This window comes from Cavia porcellus, unplaced genomic scaffold (assembly GCF_034190915.1).
Source record: "Cavia porcellus strain 051 isolate PalLab524CR breed Dunkin Hartley unplaced genomic scaffold, mCavPor4.1 scaffold_5, whole genome shotgun sequence".
Lineage (NCBI taxonomy): Eukaryota > Metazoa > Chordata > Mammalia > Rodentia > Caviidae > Cavia > Cavia porcellus.
Window position 1 is genome coordinate 82,798,098 of NW_026947488.1, and position 14,399 is coordinate 82,812,496.

General features: G+C 37.9%; 1 protein-coding gene across 8 annotated transcripts in view; it reads right to left on the minus strand.

The window, feature by feature from the left end:
• Nucleotides 1–14,399, minus strand: part of Veph1 (ventricular zone expressed PH domain containing 1) — a 236,848-nt gene that overhangs the window by 193,949 nt on the left and 28,500 nt on the right. For 7 of the 8 annotated variants that reach the window (XM_063249247.1, XM_063249245.1, XM_063249248.1 and 4 more), the window contains exons 3-4: nt 8,460–8,675; nt 129–303 (exon numbers count right to left, since the gene is read on the minus strand). In XM_063249247.1, the coding sequence (XP_063105317.1) occupies nt 129–303; nt 8,460–8,675 (391 nt within the window). The remainder of the gene's footprint in view (nt 1–128; nt 304–8,459; nt 8,676–14,399) is intronic. The other variant, XM_063249249.1, reaches the window with a different exon arrangement.

The window sequence follows — 14,399 nt, forward strand, 5'->3', positions numbered from 1 at the left end:
ACCAAGCAGAGTATCAAGCCTGCCCCTCGATACTTTAGATCGCACTTTCTACAAATCAAGTATGTTCCATGAAAACATTTTCAAACAACTCTTAAAACATGTTCCCGGGCTCAGCCTGTGCACTGTACCTTGCAGTATGCTCTTTACTATAACTTCTGTGTGATCGGCGAGGAGGTCCGCCTTGGTGATTGCAGCCAGGGACAGGTAGTTAGACATATTCCTGCACAGCTCCTTGTTGCCCCGGTGGAGGAATTTCACTGCGATGGGGATGGCTAACACCATCACAGGGGGCCGGTTATAATTCTGAAGAAGTACAAAAAAGCAACAAATAAGTGATCCATTATTCACTCACTTACTCATTTCTCCAAAAACATTTACCGAACTAAGTTTCCAGAATATAGCTGTGAAAACACAGATTCTGCCCTGCAAACCTTGTCTGGGAACGCTTGGTCTTGCTTGGCAGACTTAAAGGCAAATCGGCAGTTGAAAGCATAAGTGATAAGGACCATGATAGGCAAAGTGCAAGGTGCTAAGGAGTCAGGAAGCATCTAATCCAGTCGGCAGCACCAAGAAAGACTTCCTGGAGGAGGCAGTGTCTTACCTGAGATTTAAGGAATGAAAAGGCGATGGCTGGGCCATACCAGTGTAAGGAGTGGAGAGGAAGAACCAGTGTGGAGACGCAGAGGTGAGGGAGCACTTGCAGGATTTGGGCTGTTGAAAAGAGCTTATTATGCTGCAGCGTGGTCTGTGAGGGGACACTGGAGTGGGGAGGTGAGAGGATGGGGAGGAGAAGGACATAGAGGCATGATTATGAAGGGTCCGGTATGCTAGGTCAAGGACTTTGGAATTAATCTTAAGGGCAATCAGGAGTCATTGAGGAGAGGAACAATTCATCAGACTCACACTTGCAAAAATAACCAGAAGAATGGAATGTGACATGCATTGCATGCTAACTGTATTTTAAAAACTGCAGTGTTTTTTTTTTTATGATCAACTGAGGATGAATGGATGAAGAAAATGTGCCATAATACACAAGAGAGAATATTATTTAGCCATAACAAGAAGAGATCACAGCATTTGGATTAAGAATAGATGCTGTCATCATATGACTTAGTAGACAAGAGCTTATAAGAAACTCAAAGAAACATGGATCTGAGAGACCAGTTTAGAGAAATCAGGTCCAGGTCTTGGTAATATCATTTGAGCTTCATCCTAGGAGGAAAAAATAGATATTCTACAACTTAAATTTATATCCCACTATTGATGACTTAAGTCAACCATTTTGAAAGTTCCAAGCCTATTCTTGGTGACAAATCATGTCTGTACTGTAGTTCTATTCAGTGGATCTCTGTTTTATACATCTTAAAATTCTTAACACCAATTATTAGGACTACACTACAATCAGACTTACCTGATGACTTCTCTGAAAGCCTTTGTGAGATTGTCTTCCCTCATGCTAAATTAAATTGGACTTAACTGGGTAGGCTATTACAGATGTGATGAGCTACGAGGCTTTCCTAGGAGGCTGGTTCCTCCCCTCTCCCAGGAAACTGGACATGTGCCTGGTCATACACAGAACCGTTTGGCTCTCTGGAGACTAACTCAGGTCAAAGAATTTCCAAAAGTCTGGTGCATTACAGTTACGCCAATGTGTTCATTCAAAGTCAGGGGGCTTTTCCAAGTCAGACCTTGGGCATCCTTTTCACATCATCAGGGTACCAAGAAGTCAAGCTAGAAACCAGAGTGTTCATTGATGGGCACACAATCATCAGAACAAAGAAAGACTGAAGAATATCGCATCAGGACTGTGGTGATTAAAATAACAGTCCTGTTCTGCAACTGCATCTCCATCTCTAGTGACCAGAACTTTCCACTCATCAAATTCAACCTCTACAGCCTTCTCCAGCAGTGCTGAGTAAATGTGCAAAAATAATATCTTCCTCCTTTAGTTAACACACTCCTCAGACACTTGATGTGGTGAGCAGGCTAATTAACCTGGCCATTTTTCTCAATTATATTCTATCTCTGCTCCCTTGAAGCTACATTTAGGTTGTTTTACTCTGAAGTCCTACTATGCTTTTGTTTTTCTGTTGCCTTTGGTTCTATCCTGTTATATCTTATTGGATATTATTATGCATGACAATATAAACAAATTTTCTATGGAAAACGAGATAATATAGTACACATTGTTCATTCTCTGCTATTTGGTTCTGAAAGCCCTGTAATGTTTTCATTCTCTTGAATGGTATTATACTGTTCTGTTATGCTTGATACTATTGTATATGAAGCTATGCTCAACTATTTCAAAGAAAGAGACATGATGGTAGTTACTGTTAATTACGGGTTGTCTTGTGGTAAAATGCTGTGTTACTTGCATGTTCTAATCTGGTCTGCTTGTTATGTCCTCTTCTGTCTTGATATCTTTAAAATAAAAAAAAAATAAGGCTTCACTTTGGGTTGCTCCTATGGCCAGTTAGTTTTTCCATTACAGGTAGATTTTTGACAGTTTAACTATTTTTTTTTTCTGGTATAGAGTGTTGAACCCAGGGCCTTGTGGGTAATAGCAAGTGCTCTACCACCAAGCCACGTCCTGGTTTTTTTTGTTTGTTTGTTTGTTTTGCTTTAAATTTTGAGACAGGGTCTTACTATGTTGCTCAGGCTGCTCTCAAACTTTCAATCCATCTGTTTCAGGCTCCTGAGTAGTTACGGTTACAGTCATGGACCACCATGCCTGGCAGAGTTTATATCTATAATGACTGATGAAAGCCCTAGCTTTGAGGGTGGAGCATAATCACACAATTGTTTTCAAAACTTTCCAACAAAGAACTCCCTGCCCAAGTTTACCCTATCTACTGTGGGTCTCTTGCCAAGAACAAGTTGCAGACAGAAATACATGTCTTCCATTAGAGGAATATGTCTCCAAGAACATTTAGCTATAACTTGCTGAAGAAGTGTACCCTACTAACCAAGCATAGACAAACACAGTAACAGATCAATGGAAATCAGCATTCCCAAGCAATTGATGTGTTTAAACCTTGGGATGCGTCAGTGATTGCCAGCAAGAATGAAAGAACAATGAAAGGCTGACTGTACTAATTAAATTACATTCTTTTTAGAATAATTCTAGATATTCTGAAGAAAAATAGCCATCAGCTATTAAAGTCTCTGAAGTATAGTTGCAAGAGAAATGTATAAAATTCCCTCCCTCAAATGTATAATGTCATTATTTTTAAAAACAAACTTTTACACACTCGTTTTTTCTGTTTTCCTCCCAAATATGTCATTTGAAATTCTCTCAAGTGACACAAAAAGTGAAATATCAGGCCAAGAGAAATTACTTTATATAAACATGAGGGAATCAGCACCAAACGCTTTCAGCGTCCCAACAGTGTCAGACAGTTCCTGGCATATCATGAGGCTGTGGGCATCGCTGAAGGCAACAGGATGTGAGCTCAGAGGCTGGGATGCCAAGAAGAGACTCCAGAGACGAGGCTTTCATGGACCTAACAGAACAACAACTTCTACTGGCTGTACTTTGCCCTCAAAGGCAGCTAAAGAAGTTGCTAATGCGGTAGATTTTAGGCTCATGAAATTATTTTATCTCTAACATTATTTGGATCACAGAAATGCTAATGGAACACAGACAAAGGGAGTCCTGTTGCCACAGACTTACAAATAAACCACTTTAACAGCAGCTGATAATGCCAGAGCCTGTGCCAGACCTGGCCCCTCAGCTCAGATGTGAGCACGCTGGGGTGAATATCATCTTACACATAGTTCAGCGCTCAGGGAGCACATTGAGTGCAGTGCAGTATGGACATAAGGCCTTGCTCTCAGGGACAGCTATATTTAGCTATAGAGGTAAAACAAGAAGACCTTGTCCTATGGATGCCAAGACTTATATTTCTAACCAGATTAGCACTAGTTTAAACTTTTGCTGGAGACTTCCCTTTTGAAAAATGCACTTTGGGAATGTTTCCCAGTGTTTTAGAAATGAAAAGAACAAAGCGAAGTGGAAGAGATAGCTATCTGAGGTGACTAGCAACTCAAAAGCTCTTTGGTTTTCAAGTCTTGAATGCAATAAAAGAGGTATAAAATGATTAAGATCGAGAAATACTAAACTTCATTTATTAAAATGGGGTTCTTTGGTTATTCATCCAGCATCACCAGTCAATCAAACTAATTTTGGATTTACATTAAGAGTGTTTAATTCTTGTTGCATAGCTAATTATAAAATCTCTTTGGCTTGTGCACCTGTATTTTCCCAGTGGATTTTCTGACAGGTAACAGGGAAGCAGGTGTCAGGAAGCTGAAGGTGGGGGCATTGTCCTGGCCACCGCCCATTTCATGCCACTGTCTGACGACTAATTTCTCAAGCCTTCATGGGAGAGAAGTGTAGCTGCGAGGGAAGTCACCTCTTCTAAGACCATTCACTCCATCATTTGATGACTATTATTTGAGCACCTGTTATACATTTTATGTAGCAATTTGTGCTGTGTGAACATTTTCTGTGTCTTATCACCTTTAATCCTCACAGCAGTTTTGGGAGGTAAGTATTGCTGCTCCTGTTTTACAGATGGCAGAACAGCAACTCAGAAAAAGGAAATCACATGCCAGTGCCTTGTCTATATAAGAACAAGATTCCTAAGACTCTGGGGGCTTTAAGCTCTAAAGTTCTTTGCTGTTCTAACTCTTAGCAGCTCCCAAGAGAATCAGAATTTCAAACAGGAAGATGGGAGGTGATCTGACTTGATTATTTGTTTTACACAGAGAAAGCTGAGGAATTTATCTTTGGACACATGATGGGTTGGTAGAAGCATATGGCCCTAAGCAGAACAGAGCGAGAAATCACCAGGAAACTGGAACTTAGGAACGTATTCTGTATACTTATACTGATTCTGTACTGAGGAAAGAGGAGAAGGCAATTCTGCAATTTTAAAAGTGATTTTAAGATAAAAGTGACAAGTTCATACATTTAAATACTGAGAAAAGAAGGGATTTGATATATTGTCAATTAAAAGAGGCATAGCGAGAACCAGCAGCTCCTGAGATCTGGCCATGGTGGGACTTATGCAGCTTATTCTTCCACCCTCTTGGTAAGTGCCTCCAGCACGGGCCAGAAGGAGAACCAGGGCTCCCGTGAGCTTACCGGCACATGGGCTGAAATTCACCCCCCCCCTCACTGGGGATAGATGTCTCAGCATCTCTTGGGAGGATGACTATATGCAATATAGCAAATATGGGGGATTTCCTTCTATCTTCTGTTTGAAGGCAAAGGTTGTTTTCACTGTTTTGTTTTGTTATGTTTCTTTTGCTGTATTCAGTACTCTCAATTGGTTTTATAATGTTCTGTTTTTGGTTTGATTTCGCTATACCTAATTGACTGGACAACTATTGTGAAGATAATGAGATATACCATAGTACCTATTACTACCATCCCAGTATCCTACTGTGAAGTTCTGTACCAATTTCACTGCCTTGTGTCGATTGGCTTTGTTCTGTCTTGTTCTGTTGTATTTTTACTACTTTCAAAATAAAATTTAAAAACTAAAAAATAAAAGTGGTATAACAATAGATATCTGAAGCAGGTTTGTGTGAAGAAACTGGAGGAAAAACATTTGAGGAAAAGAAGATAGAAAAGTGTGTGTGTGCCTACACAGTTATCTTAAAATGACAATGAAATCATCATTTTAAAAAAATCTAATTAAATGCCTGAGAGTGTGCAAACAGGAAGTGGGTAGGTGCTTATCTAGATATTATTACGTTATGATTCTGGTCTGCATATCTTAGGAAGTGGGGTGGGATGGATGAGACATTATTCTTCAATTTTTTATTTTTCATTTTTTACAAGCTAAAAAACTTTTGAAAGCTGGCCTGCTGTTTTATTTACTGAACAAGGAACAAACAATGAGTTATTTGGATTTCTGAATCATTCCAACAAAACTTTAAATCAGTAGTGGTAGAAATTATTTCACTGTTTCCTGTAGGCAGAAAGTTCCCCTCAGAATGTGATGAAAGCTGAATGCAAATTCTGCGATCACCACCATGGCCTGGCGGACACCCTGGACGTGTATCCCTGAGGAGCCGTACTGAAAGGCCCTGTCGCCTTGGGAGCTTCCAGCTGTGCTCCCCAGCAGCTTCTGCCTCCTTCTGTGGGCACAGGATGGGAACCCCACTCCCATGTGGGGCCTGGAGGCTGGAGTCACCCACTGCCATGACTTACTTTTTTCTCTCAACAAAGAGGCCTGTCCCTCTGCTCTTTTCCCTTTCCTCCTCCCAAAATCTCAACCCTTGACTTCTTGACCCTTCTTTCAATAATCTCATAGGCTTATTTATACTGACAGTATGTTTACTGCTTCTATTTCATAAAAGCATTTTCTTTAATTCTCCCTTTCACTTAGGAGATGTAATACCTTACGCAGAATAAAACATTCCTTTATGTTGAAACTGTAGACATTTTGGAAAGGGAGCATGCTTATTTTTTTTTTTTTTACTTTGATCCTATTTCACATATCTATACTAATGCATGAGTTAGTTTTGTGCTTAGAATGTTCCCTTGTTCTACCTTGTCTGGCTGGCAAAATTCCTGCTCATTGCTCAAACCTTTACAAATATAATCTCTGTCTAGAAAACCTTGCTTGCTCCAGAACTGGGCTGAAAGAGGAATCACTAACTCCTCAGAAGTTCACAAGCACTTGAAATGTAACAGCTAAGACGAAGATGTGGAATAAAACTTAAGATATGCTGAAACAATTCAAATTTCAGGAGCTGGAGATTTAGCTCAGCGGCATAAGCACCTGCCTTGCAAGCAGGCAGTCGTGAGTTTGATCCCCGGTACCGATAAAAAAAAAAAAGGAAAAAGACAAAAAAAAAAAAAAAAAACCTGAAACAATTCAAATTTTAAAGATAGCAGTGAAGAATATAAATGATCTCATTGTTACATTGACTGCATGTTGCAATGATAGTATTTTGCAAATAGTAAGTTAAGAATAGTAGATTATCAAAATCAGTTTCATGGTTTTGACTTTATAAGATGGCTAATTGAAAATTTAAAATTAAACACACAGCTCGTGTTTGTGGCTTACACTGGATTTCTATTGGGTAGTGCTGCTTAAACTCTGGAGCACTGGTTTTGAACCTGTGAGGGAGCTGGGTCATTTGTGAACACGTATCTGTCTCAGTGACTGTGGAATGGCTCTTTGGGGTGAAATGATTTATATTTTGGTTACATGGCAGTAATATATTTAAGGTAACCTATGAGGAATAGATGTACGAGGTCTTTGGTACTTCATCCAAGCAGCAGTAACCAGTAATCTTTGATCAGTTAACCAAAATCCCTACTGCTTTCCCACTCACTCCTAACACTGGTGACAAGAACAGAACAGCGTGGTGATGTATGTAATTTTTCGTTGAGTTTACTAGCCCTACAACCAAGTAGATTGAGCAGAATATGCTCCAGTTAAGCATAAATAACTGTGAGGGAAAAAGAAGAAAGGAAGCTAATACTGTGCTATACATAGTGCTAAGCCATTAGACAGCTCAGCCAGAATTTCATGAATTATACTCAGTGAAACTTAGTGTGAATGAAAGAGGTTCCGAAATGTTTTTCAGGAGAGGAGTTCTATGGTCAAATCAGAATGCGAAATGCTAGATTAAACAAAGTTAACTAGTTTTTTTTTTCAACTCAAAGGACCTTTCAAGTCTTTATTTTTAAAATATTTTTCAAAGTCTTTAATATGCTATGAAATATGACAGCGCAAAAGGGAAACACTGCATTCAGTGTTCCCCCATTTACCTGACCACAGCATTCTTTTTAAGAAATACCTATCACCATCACTAGTTGGTAAAATTTATCATAGATAATCTACATTTGACAGCGGGGAAAATTGTGCTTTCGGAGGTAAGTGACTTACCCGGTGTTTCAGTGTTATACAACTGCCTCCTGGGGGAGGCAAAATTTCAAATTTTCACTTACACTAGAGGAAGGAATTAAATGTGGCCAGAATAGGGAAATATCGCCATAAAGAATTCACAGGACACACTGAAATTCACTTTAAAATGACTAGTCACTTCCTTCCACATATCCCAAACTCATTTCCATCTATGCTTTCTCTTTGACCTCCTTGGATGAACCAGGTCTCCTCTTTACTCCGGTTTTTCTCCTTTGCATATTGGCACACAATACCTTATCATTTGCTTTTCGTATTCTCCAAATAGACTAGGGGCTTGCTAAAGAATTACTTTGAATTCCCTATAGGGTGTCCTATGCAAAAAAGGGGCTTAATAGAACATTATCAATTTATTAATTATCAGCCTGCTGGCTTAGACACTGATAGTTTACAGTTTCTCTTTACAGTATCTAAATGGTGCAGGAAAATTGGCTCTTAGTTCAGAGACATCACGTGTTCAGTGAGCTACCAACCATGTATCAAGTTGCTTGCTGCTGAAAGCTGGCCTACCTGTAAAATGCAACTCATGATATCAGATGCAATTTTTGCATGAGGAGTGTCTTCGTCTTTGCCAGAGGGTCTTAGGTTGTGTTCCAAGCAGGAGTCCCAGAGCCCCACAAGGGCCTTGGCATGCTTTTCAATGGATTCTGTCTCTCTGATGGCTGTTGTGATTCTTGTGATACAGATTTCAACCACAGCCTGGTCGTTGTTATTGGTTTGGTAATCCTATTTGGAAAGAGAACCTTCATGTTAAATAATGCTCTGGAAAGTTATCCTTCAAAGGATGAAACACTAGCTGAATCATTTAGAAAACAGGTACGCCATGCAGTGTGTGATGGGTTGAAGTTGCAGAGCCCAAAACAATAAAGCTTTCTTCCTTGGAAACAGTAATCTTGTAGAAGAGGAAGATTTGCAAACATACTAAAGTGGAGCAAGTTTATAACATCACCAACAGGAGAGAGCAAAGAGAGTTCAAAGTTGAATTATGCACTAGCAGTGAGTTTAACCTTAAGGTCACTTTAGTTTCTAAATCCACACTAGTGAAGGGTTACCATTTAGTCTAATGTTTCAGTAACATTTGTGAAGTCTTACAAATGATTTTCCAATGTCCCCTCATTTTCTCTCTCCTTTGGGAGACACTAGCACATATCATTTTGTTTCTCTCTATTTAACTAAAATTTGGCTTTCTCCAATCAAATTTGCCTCCATGCTCTATTTTAATTCTCCCTTAATACTTCATCATTCTCACTGAGAAATATTATACCATCTAAAAATATGTAAATGTGAAAACCAAAGGCCTATCACTGTAATTTGGAAAATAGGTCTGTGAACTCCACATCAGTGACTCGCAAAACGGGAAACAGAATAGCAAAATGTTAGATCCTTACATCTTCACATACAATTAGAGAGGGGAAGTGATGGAGTTTTTCTGTCCTCCTGCAATTTCTTGGCTCTTAACATTTTTTATTAACTGCTAGCGTATATGGGCCATTAAACATCATGTGCATGAATTTCTCTGTAAATCAGGTTGCTTGTGGCCTAGATTCTCCAGAAGAGGAAATTTCTGAGATAAAGGAAAGGGATATTTTTAAGGCACATGACATATTGTTTCAGAAAGGTCTTACTAATTTTTATAATGGCCATCTGTGTGAAAGCATGATTTCACCTTTGGGTCTTTGAAAGAACACAGTATTTTAAATGTTTGCTAAGTTGACTAGTAAAAAACAATATCTAATTGCTACTTTATGTAGAAATTTCCTTGAACCAAAGTGAGATTACTTTCACCTGTTCACTGGCCAGTTGTAATTCCTCTTTTGAGAATTGTGACTATGTCTTACATCTACTTTTTTCTTCCCTTAGATGACTTTATTTTCTTTTTGATCCTCTTTGGTGCAGTATCTTTTTTTCAATTAAGGTTAGTAAGTTATCATTTGACATTTGGGTTGCTAATATGTCTGCATGTGTTTGAGTTTTATTTTAACAGTTTGCTGCTATTGATTGACACAGTAAGATTTTAGATAGTCAAATTATCAACTTTTTGTGTTGTCACCATTTTTCTTTTTTTACATTGGAAATTTAAATTGTTTAAATTATTTATTGATTGAAAAGGTAATGCAAAGATATAGCACTAGCTGGGCAGAGTGGCGCTGGCCTGTAACCCCGGCTCTGAGGGGCAAAGGCAGGAAGATCGCTGCATGTTTGAGGCCAGTATTGGCCACATAATGAGTTCAAGAGCAGCCTGAACTACATAGTGAGACCCTGTCTCAAAAGAACAACAACAAAACAAAAGCCAAAATCAAAACCCAAAGCAAAAAAGAAAAAGATATACTGCGAAAATAAAAAAGACAGCACTGGCTTACAGTGAAATCTCAGGGTCCCTTTGGTACCTGTTTCTCGTCCTCCCGGGTCCCTTCCCTGGCTGAAAGTGTGCTCGCCTGTTCCTTCTGGGTTTCACAGTGGCATACTAAGCCCATGGCAAGGCATCGCCACAATCTTCCCTTCTGTGTGATCCCTTTGACAACTTCTTTCTTTTTTAAAAATCTTTTGACAAATATTCAACCTTTGATATTTTAGAAATTAATCTTTTTGCTCTAAACGATATAACTGCATGTATATTTAAGTGTATAAGATAGACAATGATATTACTGAGTTTTGTTGGATCATTGAACAGAACTGTTTGCAATCTCACTGTTTGAATGTCCACTTTATATGCTTTAATTTTGTAACTTGCACAAATATTTCTAAGATGATAATATGTAATCCATTAACTAGTGATTTCCTACTGTTTATTTTTTTCTGAAATTCTGTATAACTTGTACTCTTTTTCTGTTTTTTTTTCTTTTTATCCTTAAATAAAATTTTAAAAAAAGAAATTAATCTTTTAATCATTTATCTATTTGGGATTTATGAAAGTCGTGCATTTTCTTCTTGGTCTCCAATGCTGCCACCATTTTTATTGAAAAGTTCATTTTTAGGTAATTGTTTTATACACCTGAGTTTCTATTGCAGATCTTGTCTTTTCTATTTGCTTGTTCGTCTTCCCAATTCTTCCACAGTACTAATTTGCCACTTTCTTTATGTAAGTTCCATGAAATTTTGAGGGTGCTTTTTAATATATTTTACGTTTGTTGTTGCTTCCTAACAAAATCCCGTTTCTCCTCCATTAAGACTTCAAATTAGCTACTGCTGATTGAGTCAACTTACTGCTTGTGCTGTTTTCTTTGTTTTTCAGTGCTGGGGATTGAACCCAGTGCCTTTACAGGTTAGGCAAATTCTTTTCCTCTGAGCTACAGTCACTAGCCACTTTATTGCTTTTTGTATTTTCTTTGCATCCAGGTCTTAGTTCAACAATTCTCAATTATGATGCAGTTTTAAGTTATTCTCTTGGGTTTTCTAGCAAGATTTCTTTCTGTATTTTATGCAGCCTTGGAGAGGTCTATAACTTTTAATACCTCTCAATACTTATTTTTTTGGCTAGCATTTCTTTTGACATAAAAGTGATTAGACCAAAAACATTGGCTTAGTTCCTGATTTTTGTTATAAAATTTTATGGCTCAAACTAAGAAAATACAGTTAATGTCTTAAATCATATAGGATGCATCACTTATATATCACAATATATAAACTTAAAGTTTATACTTTTTTTAATTTAAAGAAAGACAAAACAAAATAGAAAATGGGCAGGAATAGTACATACTTTCCAAAAAAAGAAATAAACAGTAATAAATCACTAGTTGATGTATATATATTGTCCCCCCACAAATAGTTGTTCAAGATACACAAGTGGAACATATAAATGGGAATTCAACCAGGGAGACTGCAACAGTTCTGTTCAACTATCCAAAAGCAAGTATTATGGCTATCGTTCCTATACACTTAGACATGTACACATTTATCCATATCTTCATTTATGTTGAGACCTAACAAAGCTTAGTACATTAAAATCCTTCTGAACAAAGATTAATAATATTGCTGAATTTCACATCATAACACTCCGGAGTCAGCACTGGGTATCGCAGTGCCCCTTTCTTTCCTTCAAAGTTTGTTCATTTCATCATGTGTCATAAAATCAGTTCTCATAAACTGTTTATAGGTTTTATGCAAGCATGAGTCTTAACATGTATTTCTATCCTTTTTATATTAGAGGGAGAAACAGAACAAAGAAGGACAGAACTAAACTTTTTCCTATAGACACATAAAACTAAAAAGACATATAAATCTGCTGTATAAGGAGTTCTACCATGGTCACTGTGCTGTCTCTTGTTATCATCAACAGAATTGGCTATATCATCAGATAAAGTATAATTGAACATATCAGTACATAACAGGATTAACAGAAATACAACTTTGTAGATAGTGCAGAGCTACAAAAACAGGTAGTAATCAAATCAGAATGGATATCATGGTGAATCACTGTCATTTTCAGTATAGTTTTCTATACTCCTCAAGTTGATACCAGCAACCTAACAGTTTTGAATAAAATCTGTCAATATAAGCAGAAATCAAACAAGTCAGGTTTAACTAAGATCAGTCATGATACAACAATATAAGTCATACAGGGATCTTGATTGAGCTAATAGGAAATTAAAGATGACCACTGTGCTATGTTCTGATATCTTTGGGACAGCTGTCTGTGCCCTCAGATCCAGTGCTTGTATACAAACTAGGATGGAACAAGTTCCAACCAAACAGAGTGGTGAGAGTAATAGGGGTTTTAATTCCTGATACACTACTAGCTATATCTTCTGCTGTTTTTTGTTGTTGTTTTTTTTTTTTTTTTTTTTTTTTTGAAAACTATTCCTCCTCTTTATTCCCCCAGAATTAACTGTGTATTTTTGGGTCTCCTCAACACTCACGGTTTTGTATGGGGGGGGGGGGGGAACCTGTTATTTACCTAAGTGTTTCTGAACTTTCTCACTCTTGGGCTGGATTTCTAGTTATATTTCTTCATTTATTAAAGTCTGTCTGTTCAACCTATCCATAAATACTGGTCTAGTTACCCCTATTACTCTCTGGTTCCCTATCACATCAAGTTCCGTTTTCTCATGTTTGATTTTGGTCCATATAACCTTCTTCAAGCTAATTATACTTCCTATAAAGAGCCTCTTGGAAGACCCTACCTCTTGATGCACTCTGCCTGCAATTCTCTCTTTTTTCCCTTAAGTTAGTGTATCTAGGCCATCTATATTAGAAGTTATATCCAACCTTCTTTGCCTCATTTCTGTTGAGCTCTTTTTTTGCCATTAGTAGTCTGTTTGTCTTCTTTACTTTGCTTTCTGCTGCATTCATTGTGGCCTCTCTGCCACTGTTTCTGGAATCCTCTCTCTTCAGAATGTCCTGCAGTATTCTCTGTAGAGTTGGATTGGTGGTTGTGAATCCCTCCAGTTCCTCTTTATCTTGGAAGCACCTTGTTTCTCCATTAATTTCAGGGACATTTGTGTAGGCTATATCAATCTTGGCTGGAGGTTACTATCTTTCAAGGCTTGGATTATTTCACCCCACACTCTTTGAGATTTGATGGTTTGTGCCGAGAAGTCTGCTGTAATTCTGATGTGTGTTTCCTTGTAAGATATCTGTTTCTCTGTCTGGGTGTTTCCTTGTAAGATATCTGTGTCTCTGTCTCTGACAGCTTTTAATATGCTGTTCTTATATTGGATTTCTGGAATCTTGATTATTATATGCCTGGTGTAGTTCTGTTTAGATTGTAGGTGGCTGGAATTCTGTATGCCTCATACGTCTGAGCATCTTTTCCTTTTCCTGTTTGGGAAGTTTTCCATGACTATTTCTGTGAATAGCCTTTGCAGTTCCTTTGTTTGTACCTCTGCTTCTTTATTCATATTCTTTATTCTTAAGTTATAGATCCTCTTGTCATCCTCTCGGCTTTGTATTGTTACTGCTTGTTCCCTTGTTATTTTTAAGAAGTTTTTCCTTTCATGTTCCCACATTACAAACCTGTCCTCCAGTTCAGATAATCTATCCTTAGCTTCTTTCAAGCTGTTATGCCACCTTTCAATAGAATTTTTAGTTTCCTGGTAATCTCTTTGAACCTGCTTCATGTATTCTATGTTTTCTCTATTTTCTCCATCAAACAATTCTCCCCTTTTTTTTTGGTTCTTCATTCTACCATCTGTTTTTTCTTGGGAGGTGCTTAGCATTTCTTTAAGCATTCTACATATATCTTGCTTTAGTTGGTTAAATACTTCACATTTGAACTCGTCTATGAGGTCCCAAAGATATTGCTTTATGTCTATTGGTGCCATGCCTGATATTGCATGTTTTCTGTCCTCATTCTCCTTTGTATTTACCTTTCCTGGATCAGTGTTCTCAGGATTGGGGACTGAGGACCCTTTCTTGTTGCCTCCTCTTGTCATATTTTTTGTTCCTTCCATTCAGGCATATATAGGAGGCCCAGTTTCTTTCTTTGTCGGTTTTCGTTTGTCTGAAGTGTAC